We start from the raw sequence: 11985 nt of genomic DNA on the forward strand, positions 1-11985 counted from the left end.
GCTGTGAAGACCTCTATTCCTTTCACCCGTCGTCCTTCCCTTGAGCTTGTATGTCCGTTTGGATATTCCAGTGCCTCCCGAAAGAGTTGAGAAGATAATGGATCAGATCGAAAAGTACATCATGACTCGTCTCTATAAGTACGTGTTCTGTCCAGAGACCACCGACGACGAGAAGAAGGATCTCGCTATTCAGAAGAGGATCAGGTAGCCGGTTGCTTCCTTTGTCTTGTACGTACTGCCTGCCAGCAGGGGACACACTTGGATTTCAGAACAGGATCAGGTAGCCAGTTGTTTCCTTTGTCTCGTACTTACTGCCTGCCAGCAGGGGGACACACTTGGATTTCAGGCCTTGACAGCGACCAACAGCCAAGGTACCCACCATCCGTAGCATCTCCGCGGCTTCGGGGTGTCAGAGGAAAAGCAGCCGGTAGACTGTAGGACGGAACACCCGAAAACACGTGCTTGCTTATCCGTCTGACTCCTAGCAGCTTTAGAAAGGAAGCAGATCTGATGTTTCAGATTGTTTCAGATCTCCGGAATTTCCAAGGAACGGGGGGAAATGTCATTCTTTTCTCATTTCATTATACTGTCTTGTCAGGCAAGAGGCTGTGAGTATCCACACGAAGGCGGTAGGCGTCATTGTTCCTCCTCCCTGTCACTCATTATTTAGCTGTTCTTCTGATCACAACTTGCGCTCACACTGGGTTGACGACACTCCCCAAAGCGCTCCGTCTTCCCTGGCGGCACAGTGAGCCCCAGGGCTCTGTATTACCAGTGGCAGTGAAACCTGTAGGAAATAGGCCATCAGATGTGGGAATGGGTCCAAGACTGGTCGTGCTAAGGTGCTTCTGGAGGAGGGGGTCTTGGAATCCAAGGAGGGTTCCTTGACAGTGGGGCTGCTAAGTGGTAGACTATCTTGATGTGTCACGGCAGAAGCAAGGAGTTGGTGTTAGGAAGGTGGCACGTGGAGCCCTAAGGCACTAGGTGGGCCTTGGACTAACGAGTGGGGTGGGAGCATCCGTCAGTCGGAATCCCTGCCGTGAAGATGGGGAGACCAGAAAACTCAGGGATCCCAAAGGGGGCGACTCATGCTTGGTGACCTTTCTTCACTTGTTCTGCTCTGCCTCCAGAGTTGAGGATAGAGCCCCAGTGACATTACGGTCATTGACGATGGAGAGAGGGAGCGGCGGGTTCTTCTCAGATCTTCAGTCTCGGATCACTTCTGCTTTTCCTGTGATGAGAGAAGCCTCATTTGAGGGTTCTGGTCACTTCGTCTGAGCTCCTGCTATGTTCAGGGGCAACGTCAGAGCTCCTGATATGCTCGGGCCTAGGATTGCCTTGTTAGTCCGTGGTGCCCCAATATTTTCCCTTAACTGAAGGAAATAACAAGACAAATGACTGTGGTCCATTCTTGGAATTTTTTTTTTATTGTCTCTCCCTCTTTGTAGAGCCCTGCACTGGGTCACACCTCAGATGCTTTGTGTCCCTGTTAATGAAGAAATTTCAGAAGTGTCTGATATGGTGGTGAAAGCAATCACAGGTCAGTGACACAGAGAGCTTTTCCGTCTGGATGTTTACCCCTTGAAGCTGACGTAAATCCATACAAGACAGCGAAGTGTTTCTAAAATGTAGACTGCCAGAGACATACTGAAATGTGGTAAAAGCCGCTTGTAAGTGTGCTAGTTTTATGAGTTTGGACCATTCGTTTTAGCAGGTGAATGTTTCCTCTGTGCTTTCTCTGACCAGGTCTCTCATTTCGTGGGCCTTGAACTAAACTGAGGTCAGATGCAGCTAGGGCAGATTTCTTGCCTTTTTTCTTTTCTTTTTTCTTCTTTTTTTAGAGTGAGAGATGGCGTGTGTGACTGGGGCAGTGGGAGGGTGGCAGGGGGCAGAAAGAGGGTGAGAATCTCAAGCAGACTCCATGCCCAGCACAGCCCAGTACCGGGCTCGAGACCGTGACCTGAGCCGAAGTCAAGTCAGACGCTTAACCCACTGAACCACCCAGGCACCCCAGCTAGGGAAAATTTCTGAAAACCCTGTTGCATTTACATATTCAGAATAATTTTGGAGGGAGGAAGCAAATTGATGGGAGAAGGTAACCCCCACACTACAGTTATATACTTACTGACTGGTTGTTAGTCAGAGATGCGCTTTGGATGACTTTCCTGGTTTGTTCAGTGTAGAAATGAAGGACCTTGATGCGGCTCCACCATCCAGGACAGGTCCCGGCATCTGATAAGGTTTCTGTTTCTTGCTCAGAGGAATAGCCCAGCAGAAGTATACCATGGAAGTTTAAAACAAAAGAAGAACCAAAACAAATTCAGCCTTATGGAGAAGACACCCAGATACTTCTTAATTAAGAGGAGTTGGAAAGACTTCCCTAGTTAGAGCCGTTAGTGGAACTCCTCTGGGAGAGAAAGTTAGCTGCTGTTAGCCGTGGCCTGGGGCAAGCCTTTAAGTAGGTTCCTTTGGTTCTAAGAACTAGAGACTCATGTGACAGGAAGAAATGGGGATTTGCTTAAGATACTCTCGAGGTAGGAAAGGGAGCAGGGCTCTCCCCAAAACTTAGCCCCACTAGGGACTGGGTCATCTGCTCCTAACATGATTCTTCTGTTCTCTCGGGTTCTGCTTCTCTTTGTATAGCTTTGCTTTTTAACTCCTGTTTTTAAATGAATTATTTTCTGAGTGAATGATTTAATTCCACTTGCTTGCGGAGTCTAACTGGCCTAGCTAATTACCGTTCTCTGTCACTCAGAGCTTTTCTCCAAGGCTGTGTTGTAGGTTTCATGAATTGTCTCCTTTGGGTCCAGGCCCACTCCCACTCCCACCTTTTGCTCAGGGAACATCATAAGAGATTGAAGGTGAGAAGCCTGGATGTAGGCCTCCTATTTGTGTTTTTTTCCAAAGACTCTTGCCAAGTTCAAGACCAGCTGGTTTATGTTTAAAGTACTTCATAGGAATTTGTGCCCGGGACTCTTTCCTGAAGTGCCATAGGGTTAGACCTTGTAAAACCAGAAACTACAAAAGCCAGACCATTGTTTGCTTAAAAATAGAACTGAAAGGACTTCAGTATTTCAACAGTTTGTTAATAGAATTCGAGGGGAGACTCATCTCAAGGCCTCTGAGTTGGAGTTTGAAGAGATGTGGCGATAGTAGAAATTTGGCCACAGAATCTTAGAACCTCCTTACTTTTTCTCATCTTGCCGGTCCGCGTGCACACACATTCTGCGAGGGCCACAGGCTGTGTGAGCGCTTTTTCCTAATCTCCAGGTGTTAGCCCAAGTACAGGAACAAACAGGACGGTGTCTAACCCTGGTCTTCAAAACGGAGACACCAGCTAAATCTCTCAGAATCACCCCATGTGCTGCTGCTGAGCACTGGCAGTTTTGTGGGTAAATACACTGAATGAGGCATTTTCCATCTCATTGGACATCTGCCGTCCAGGAGGTACAGGCCGGGGATACTGTTAAACATCCTGCAGGACCGGACAGTCCACTCCCAGAAGAGATGATCCAGTCCAGACTGTCGTTGGTGCCAAGGTGGAGAAGTCATGACTTAGAGGGCTAGCCTGCTTTGTCTTCAGAACTTGCTAAAGCTAAACCTGGACTTGTACCAGATGCAGGACCCCACGCAGCCCAGCTCGCGTCCTGCCCACTGTAAAAGCCCGGGGCAACAGACGTGCAGCCGTTATCTGAGGACGGTGACGTGACCGCAGGCAGACCGGGGTGGGAAATCATTCAGTGGAAGAAGTTAACACCAGGGGGAATCTCCTGTTCTGTTGTTTCCTCCCGGACCCCCTCAGTTGGGCTTTAGGGCAGTGCAGGTCACAGAGCTCACTACACGTGGTGGGGGCCCAGCAGCATCCCCCAGAATCTTCTTTCAGTCTTGAAGGGTGCTAGCAAGGGGAAGCTTGGCCACAGGACAGGGTGTAGGAGCAATCTCCACAGCACCCCCCGCTTCGTTCTGGGCTCCCTTCCCTTCTCTTCCGTTCCACACTCTTGGACTCCCTCCTGGCACTGGCAGCTACACATGCTGCCAGAGAAAAAGTGATTCTTTTTTTATTCACTTTAATACTTAATAAACATTAATGAGAGATTGGCAAAAAGTTTAAACTAAGAGTAAAAACCAGTATAAAAGGTAGGAAGCTAAATAGCATAAATGAAAGTAGTGAAATAGGTTTAAAAAGGTCTTCCCCCGAGTCGCTCTTGTGGTATGTTCTACTCAGAAAACAGGCTGAGACATATTAACAGTAATTACAGCCCATAATTAAAAGACTAAAGGAACCAAACTATAAAATAAGGAAAACCACGCAATAGACTCGTGAGTTCGGGGAATGAAAGCATCAGTAAGGTTTTTTTTTTAAAGATTTTATTTATTTATCTGACAGAGATCACAAGTCGGCAGAGAGGCAGGCAGAGAGAGAGAGAGAGGAGGAAGCAGGCTCCCTGCTGAGCAGAGAGCCCGATGCGGGGCTCGATCCCGGGACCCTGAGATCATGACCTGAGCTGAAGGCAGAGGCTATAACCCACTGAGCCGCCCAGGTGCCCCCATCACTGAGTTAGAACTCGGCCCCGCACGGCCCAGTGGCTCCCCTTCTGCGGGTGGTCCTGTGAGGGCTCCCCCGGAGCCGACCGCAGGGATGGAGCCGGGAGCGGAAGGAACCCTGATGCGCAGCACCGTCCTGCCCCCCACAAACTGGAAACTTCAGTTCCCGCTGTGGGCAGCTACTGCTGTCAGAGGAGCCCGCCCCGCTATTTCTTCCACGGGGCGGCAGTCGGCAGGCGGCAGGCGGCAGGCGGCAGTGCACGTCCGAGGGCGCCCTCCCCCTTCCCTTGCACCGTGTCCCCAGGGCTGACTCCTGTTCCTCACGGGCTCCTCGTCCTGGCGACACAGGACGGTGTATAAGAGCCTGCCACTTAGGGTTAGGGTTAGGGACGGTGAAGTGGTTTTTCTCTGAGGGAAGTGAATGGTGCGTGTGAGACTAAAGGTGTATCCTCGCTCACCCCTGGGCTGACCGGTGGGCTGCGAATGTCGTCGAGGGGCCCTGGTGGCTTCTGGCCGGGGGGGCGGGGGGGAGATGGGCACGTCCTGTAGACCGACCCGCCTGGGGCTTCGGCAGCTGATGTCTGGTGCGGCGATGCTGTGTCGTCCCCGCCTTTCTAAAGAGCAGCGTGCGTTCTGCACGGTTCCCAGGGTGGCAGAGGAGCAGAAGCAGGAGAAAGACTCGAATCCTCCCGAGAGCTCACCAGCAGCTTCGCACCGTGGTTAAGAGCGTGGGTTTCAGAATCCGGCAGACTTGGTTTCAAAACCCCCCTCCGTCCCTTGCTGTCTGTATGATTTGGGCAAATCACCAGGCTTCTCTGAACCTCAGTTGCCTTCCTCACAGCTGTACCCCTTGCCCAGTCTGGGGACGGAAAAGCAGTGGGCTTGCGGGGCAAAGAAGTAACGCATGTAGCGTCCGCTTTGTGGCCGGGCGTCCTGAATGGACGAGCTGAGCCCACGGTGTTCTGTGGTCCGTTTTCGGGCACAGACGTACCTGGCGGAGGCGGCTCCGCGAGGCCTCCACACGCTGCTCGGTTAGAAAGTGCTGATTCCGGTGCTGCGTGGACGTATGTCCTCACCGGAAGCCGTGTCTTCCCGCTGCGCAGATATCATCGAGATGGACTCGCAGCGGGTGCCGCGGGACAAGCTGGCCTGCATCACCCGCTGCAGCAAGCACATCTTCAACGCCATCAAGATCACCAGGAATGAGCCGGCCTCGGCCGATGACTTCCTACCGACCCTCATCTACATCGTCTTGAAGGGCAACCCTCCGCGCCTCCAGTCCAACATCCAGTACATCACCCGCTTCTGCAACCCCAGCCGGCTGATGACCGGCGAGGACGGCTACTACTTCACCAACCTGGTAAGCCTCACGCTCCGGGGGTTACGGCGAAGATCACCGAGGTGCTGACTTCAGGGATGTGACAGGGCGCTGCGGGCCTGGGACGGTTCCATGCCGCTGTGTCGGCACAGCTGAGGATGCTTGCTTGGTGTCCCAGAGCTCACGGGACCGTGCCATGCAGACACCGCACCTCCGCTCCTCGGCCAGAGACTGCGGTCCTCTGCTGGCCAGCACGTGGCCATGCGGGGGAGCATCTGTGCTGCGCGGCCGTCCCGCCCCAGATCCCAGTAGAAGGGCCACTCGCTCAGTTGGGTTGTTTAACCATGAATGAGTCGGATCATGGATTTTGATTTATTAAAAGACCTAGGAATTATTTTTTGCTTTATTTTTGTAAGTGATCTCTTAGAATTGAATACCGAGATTTTTTTTTTTTTTTTAAAGACTTTATTTATTTACTTGACAGAGAGAAATCACAAGTAGGTAGAGAGGCAGGCAGAGAGAGAGGAGGAAGCAGGCTCCCTGCTGAGCAGAGAGCCCGATGCCGGATTCGATCCCAGGACCCTGAGATCATGACCTGAGCTGAAGGCAGCGGCTTAACCATTGAGCCACCCAGGCGCCCGAATACCGAGATTTTAAAAAGCTTGGTTTACAGGATGTGAGATGATTTTCAAGTATTGTTGGTCGTGCTCGTTGATTCTTGGTGAGACAGTGCTCAAGAGCGCGTGTCTGAGTCGTAAGGCAGAGCGCTTCTCCTGACCACTGAACTCGTCTGTTGTTTACTTTAGAGTAGGTTTGCTAATGAACTGGAGCCTCAAAACACCTTAAACGCTTTCCTTCCTGTGTTGGAAGCCGTACAGGAGAATACGGAGAGGAAGCCAGGTTGCTTAGGGAAGTGTTTCCAGTAAATTCTAGTAAATTGCCTAAAAAGACGGTACATGAATCTTCAAGGCTTCCAGAAAGCTGTTGTGATTTATTCTTACATCCCAAATACGTACTCAGCTTTGTACCTGTTCTGTGTCGTGTTTTCCTTTAAGTGGGTTCCCAAAAGTGTATAAGCTCCGGGTCCCTCAAAACCTGGTGCTGCCCCGTCCCTCGTCACCCTCAGCCGCGGGGTTCAGCTGCTCGACTTGGGAGGCTCTTCCTGTTCCAGGTTTTTATTTAAACTCCGGTTGGTGAGCATACAGGGTAACAAAGCTGGACTCAGAGCAGAGCGTAGCGAGTCCTCACGTCAAGACGGCGCCCCGTGCTTACGGCAGGTGCCTCCTGAACGCCCATCTCCCAGCCAGCCCATCCCAGGAACGCTTTTTTCCAAAATGCTGCTCGGGCTGTTATTCGCAGTATTTGTCATTCTTCCAGACACGCCAGGATTTGAACTACACCCCCAGAAGGGGAGGTGGCCGGGTACCCATTTCTTTACGCAAGTGCTGTTGACTGCTGCAGAGGAGCCTTGTGGGTTTAGTTCTTACTCTGGGGAACCTCAGACAGTCTGAAGATCTCAGAGAAGTTGGAGACGGACACATGGCCAGTGGTAGAAGCGACGAGCGGGACCGGGAGGTGTAGCCCTTGTGGTCAGCAGCGGAGGCTGCCGGTCCGCTTCTTCCTGCGGCTTCCCAGGGCCGGAACCTTCTTTCTCATCGTCCTCTCGTCTGGGTCAGAGTCTGGCTTCCGCTGTGGCTCCGGGGGAGAGTCCGCAGGTTGTCAGACCCACGACAGCTCCCGCTGTGCGTCCTATGCCCTTACCGCCCTTGAGAGCTCCTCGTTCTGCAGCTTCTAGGTCTTTAGAGTTTCACGGTTCTGCTCCTTCCTTGTCTGTGTCCTCTGCTTCCCCTTGAATGGTGTCACTCCCCAGGGTTCTGTCCTCCGTGGCTCCTCTCCCCGGACCGGCGCAGCTGTCACCTGCGCACGACGACACACAGGCTTGTGGCCCCTGCTTTGCCCTCGCACTGACCCCGCTTCCAGCTGTTTCATCCAGCCCGCGTTTAGTTTCCAAGACTCACAGCTTCCTGAGCGGCCGGTGGTTTTCTCTTTTCTAGCGTCCGCTGTTCCCGCGTGTGGCACTAGTACCCGTGCCTCCCTGTCCAATGGACACACGGATGTCAGGGCGTGGGGAGACTCGCGTAGGCTCATAGACTCTTGGACTGTCACTTGACAGGGGACAGCTCAGGTTGCCTGATTTCAAAGCTTATTCTTCTAAACATTTGATGTGAAAGGACCAAAGGCCCTTTGAGGCCCGGAGGCCTGTGTGCCACAGCCGTCCCCGAATCACAGGCTGCTGCTGTGCCCTGAGGGAACGCTGTGAGACTGGCTCGACCTTGGAAGGGAATGGCTTTGTGGGGCAGGTTCCTGGGACACAGGGCCCTAGAGCTCCCGGCCCCAGCACGATTCTTCTGCCCTGCGGCGCAGCAGGGAAGCAGGGAGCCTCGGGTCTGAGGAATTGTTTCGGTTTTGTCCGAGGAATTGTTTCGGTTTTGTCCGAGGAATTGTTTCGGTTTTGTCCACGGAAGCTCTGTGGTAGCCAGTGTGGGACAGACCCTGAAGGTGCCTGCTCTAGCATTTCATGCTGTATAAGACCCCTGGACCTTTGAAACCCAAGGAAAGGAATGAATTTCTGACAGACCCAGTGAGAATTGGCAATTTGACTTTTTTTTTTTTTTTTAAAGATTTTATTTATTTATTTGACAGGCAGAGTTCACAAGCAGGCAGAGAGGTAGGCAGAGAGAGAGGAGGAAGCAGGCTCCCCGCTAAGCAGAGAGCCCGATGTGGGGCTCGATCCCAGGACCCGGAAATCGTGACCTGAGCTGAAGGCAGAGGCCTAACCCACTGAGCCACCCGGGCGCCCTGACTTTTTTTTTTTAAAGAAGGAAATGTATCGTTTCAAGTGGGACTATAAAGGAAACGTGGTTGGCCCTGAGTTGTAGTTTTTGAAGCTGAAGTCCCTGGGGAGTCGTTAGACTCTTGTGTCCTTTTGATTCTGTTTTAAATGCACCACAGTGAAAGGATTTAAAAATACATATTTGAGAATTTGAGTCTTTCTTGGGCGACCGGAGTAAATAACGTTCTCGGGCTTGTTTGTTTCTCAGTGCTGTGCTGTGGCTTTCATCGAGAAGCTGGATGCTCAGTCTTTGAATTTAAGTCAGGAAGATTTTGATCGATACATGTCTGGCCAGACTTCTCCCCGGAAGCAGGAATCTGAGAACTGGTCTCCTGACGCTTGCCTGGGGGTCAAGCAAATGTACAAGAACTTGGATCTTCTGTCTCAGTTGAATGAACGGCAAGAAAGGATCATGAGTGAAGCCAGGAAACTGGAGAAAGATCTCATACAGTGGACAGATGGGGTCGCTAAAGAGGTTCAGGACATTGTGGAGAAATATCCCCTTGAAATCAAGCCCCCGAATCAGCCTTTAGCAGCTATTGACTCTGAAAATGTTGAAAATGATAAACTTCCTCCGCCGCTGCAACCTCAGGTGTATGCAGGATGACGGGAGCGCACGCGGGTGGTATTTATTTGAGCCTAACTTGTAGCGAGTCCTTCCTGCAGCGTGGTTGGGATCTAGACAGTAACTTAATCGCTTTGTGTCAGCATTTTTAAAGGTACAGTTTGTGGGGATTGTTTTCTTTGTTTTGTTTGTTTTTCCTGGCAGGGGAAGCTTAGTAAATAATAAAATACTATTTATTTGAGTTATGGAAATAGATTCATTTAAGGTTTATGTGCAAGTTTTATCTAAATCTCTTTTTTCTCCATGATTTTTCCAAGTGCTTCCTCTGTGGCATTCACTGTGGTTTGGATTTGGGTAAATAATTGCCTTTAAAGGGTAAAACAAATGAATGCTACAAAATGTATGTTGAAGGGAATTCAATGGTACCACTCTTCTACAGTTTGAAATATTTTATAATTGTAAAGATAGAAGATATATTGATAAGTAAATATGTAAAATTGTAAATATGTAAAAACAAAAAAAAGGAATGGTGTCTGCTGTGCATGGCATTTCATGTGTTAATTTGTTTAGTTCAAAATGAAGTATATTGACTGTTCACCTTTAACTCTGTTCTGTTCGGTGTGCCCACCTCAGTGAGTCCAGAAGTGCTTAGACAGACTCCCTTGAAGCCTCGGCTCCATCTTCAGCAGTACGTCAGCCCCGACCGGGCCTCCGTACAGTCAGAGACTGTGACGCCATTGAGGTTCAGAGTAATTTTTAGGTCCCATGAAGTTGCTGTTCAGGGTCATTTGAAGAGTTTGAATTGTGCTTCTTGCATCTTTTTCTTCTACTCATTCAGGAAATATTTATCGAGTTCTTTTGAAGGAGCTGGTCCTGGGTCTGGACCGGACGACAGGAGTGAACAGGACTGCACTGCGGAGAGCGGTGGGGAATCCCTCCGAGCTGACGTGCACAGCTGCCTTTCTGCCTCCGTAGCAGCGTTTGACTTGGTGGACAACCTGGACACACGTCCTGTAAACCTCTTCCAGGGTTTTTCCACCTCAGTACTACTGACATCTGGGGCCGGAGGATCTTTTGTTCTGGGCGCTTCCCTGTGCATTGTAGGGTGTTTAGCAATATTCCTGGCTTCTGACCCACTAGACACAGGTGGCACCCCCCACAGTTGTGCAAAATCATCTCCAGACATTGCCACGTTTCCAGGTTGGAGTGGGGTGGCAAAATCGCCCCCAGTTAGGAACAACTCATCTGTTCCATACGTGAGGAAGTTCTCCTGCTGGTGGTTAATACAATGTAACCAAAGAATATTGCATTAAATGCACAGAACAGTTAACTGATAGTCATGGAGGTTCTTCAGCCACTGGCACTGTGGAACCTTTTCTAACCCTAACAGTTCCCTTCATCACCTAAGTATGCCATGTGTGGTCCTCCCCCGAGTCCGTGATTTCTACAGATGACCAGTGGACCTGTGCAACTGTGTATCCTGCCCAGGGCCCCATTCTGAAACGAGGTCACATCACAAGCAGTTAAGGTTTCTTTGCTTTCCCAGTATCTTCCTGGTAGTGTACCACAGATCTGTAGTGCAATAATTTTGGAATAAAACTAGGGTAAATATACAACTTTTTATCCTTTCCTTAAATTTACACATAAGGTCCATCGGGTCGACACACCTGTTGTCGTATCGCACTGAAGACGTGAACAGTGACCTGAGTCACCTGTCACCGCGCTCACGGGAAGTGCGGCGAGTCACTGCGATGGGCCAGTGAGGATCTGCACTTAGAAACCCGGGCCCCACTGACCTCCGTAGAAGGCGCTGCCCTTTCCCGTTGTTCTTTTCTATGTACTTTCTAGGTGCTAATCCAGGTATACACACTCTTAACTCTCCTGGGAATACAGTACCCTCTGTTTGTTAAATAAAATGTGCATATCGGCCTCCCACAAAAGCTGTCTCCTCTCGATTTCTCACTGTTCAAGTAAGCTGTGGCATTGATTTCTTTGTCTGTCTCCTGTCAGTTGGATTCTGTAGATGGGAACTCCTGCCTTCGGGAAGCTTCTGTTTCTCTTGGGTCCGCTTCAACACTACGGCCATAGTCTGTGTCTCCTCAACAAGAACCGTTGCTGTTTTATGTACATAAGCGTAACCGGAATAAACCTTAGAACAGAAGTCCGTACTAGTAAGGTTTCATGATCCATCCCTCTTCCAAACAGATTGATTTTTAGTTGTCTTAGGACAATGCCATTACTGATACTCTCACGTTACAAAGTTTTCCTGTTGAAGAACCATCATTACCATTACCGTTCCAGAAAGGAAACATCGCAGACATTCGTGTTAAAACTAAGAACAAGAGAAGGATGTTTGCTGTCACTATTATTTACACTGTTCTCAAAGTTTCACCCCAGCTACTCAGTCTTCAAACAGAAGTAAACATGGACTTAATCTTATTTATTTTTTAAAAGCTTGTGTTTGAGAGCACGAGAGAGGGAGGAGTGGAGGGAGAAGGAGGGAGAAAGAGAAGCACACCCCCTGCTCAGCAGGGAGCCCACACAGGGCTCAATCCCGGGACCCTGGGGTCAGGACCTGAACTGGAGGTAGACACTTGCCGCACGGAGCCCCCCAGGCAAAGGGAGCCGAATGTAATCAATACAGAAATGTCCTAGCAGGTGGCT

General features: G+C 50.3%; 1 protein-coding gene and 1 long non-coding RNA gene across 5 annotated transcripts in view; one reads left to right on the top strand and one right to left on the bottom strand.

The window, feature by feature from the left end:
• The window catches only part of RABGEF1 (RAB guanine nucleotide exchange factor 1), a 50913-nt gene extending 39652 nt beyond the window's left edge, over positions 1-11261 (top strand). For all 4 annotated transcript variants that reach the window (XM_045074901.1, XM_045074903.1, XM_045074902.1 and 1 more), the window contains exons 6-9: positions 72-204; positions 1449-1540; positions 5649-5905; positions 8965-11261. In XM_045074901.1, the coding sequence (XP_044930836.1) occupies positions 72-204; positions 1449-1540; positions 5649-5905; positions 8965-9363 (881 nt within the window). In that variant the 3' untranslated portion in view covers positions 9364-11261. The remainder of the gene's footprint in view (positions 1-71; positions 205-1448; positions 1541-5648; positions 5906-8964) is intronic.
• LOC123390682 lies at positions 86-4384 on the bottom strand. The gene is made up of 2 exons (XR_006605220.1): positions 2126-4384; positions 86-1231 (listed from the first exon to the last, which is right to left on the bottom strand). It is a non-coding gene; the product is annotated as an uncharacterized LOC123390682 (long non-coding RNA).
• Positions 11262-11985: the final 724 nt, after the last annotated feature.

This window comes from Mustela putorius, unplaced genomic scaffold (assembly GCF_011764305.1).
Source record: "Mustela putorius furo isolate JIRA1106 unplaced genomic scaffold, ASM1176430v1.1 tig00000139_pilon_pilon_pilon, whole genome shotgun sequence".
Classification (NCBI taxonomy): Eukaryota; Metazoa; Chordata; class Mammalia; order Carnivora; family Mustelidae; genus Mustela; species Mustela putorius.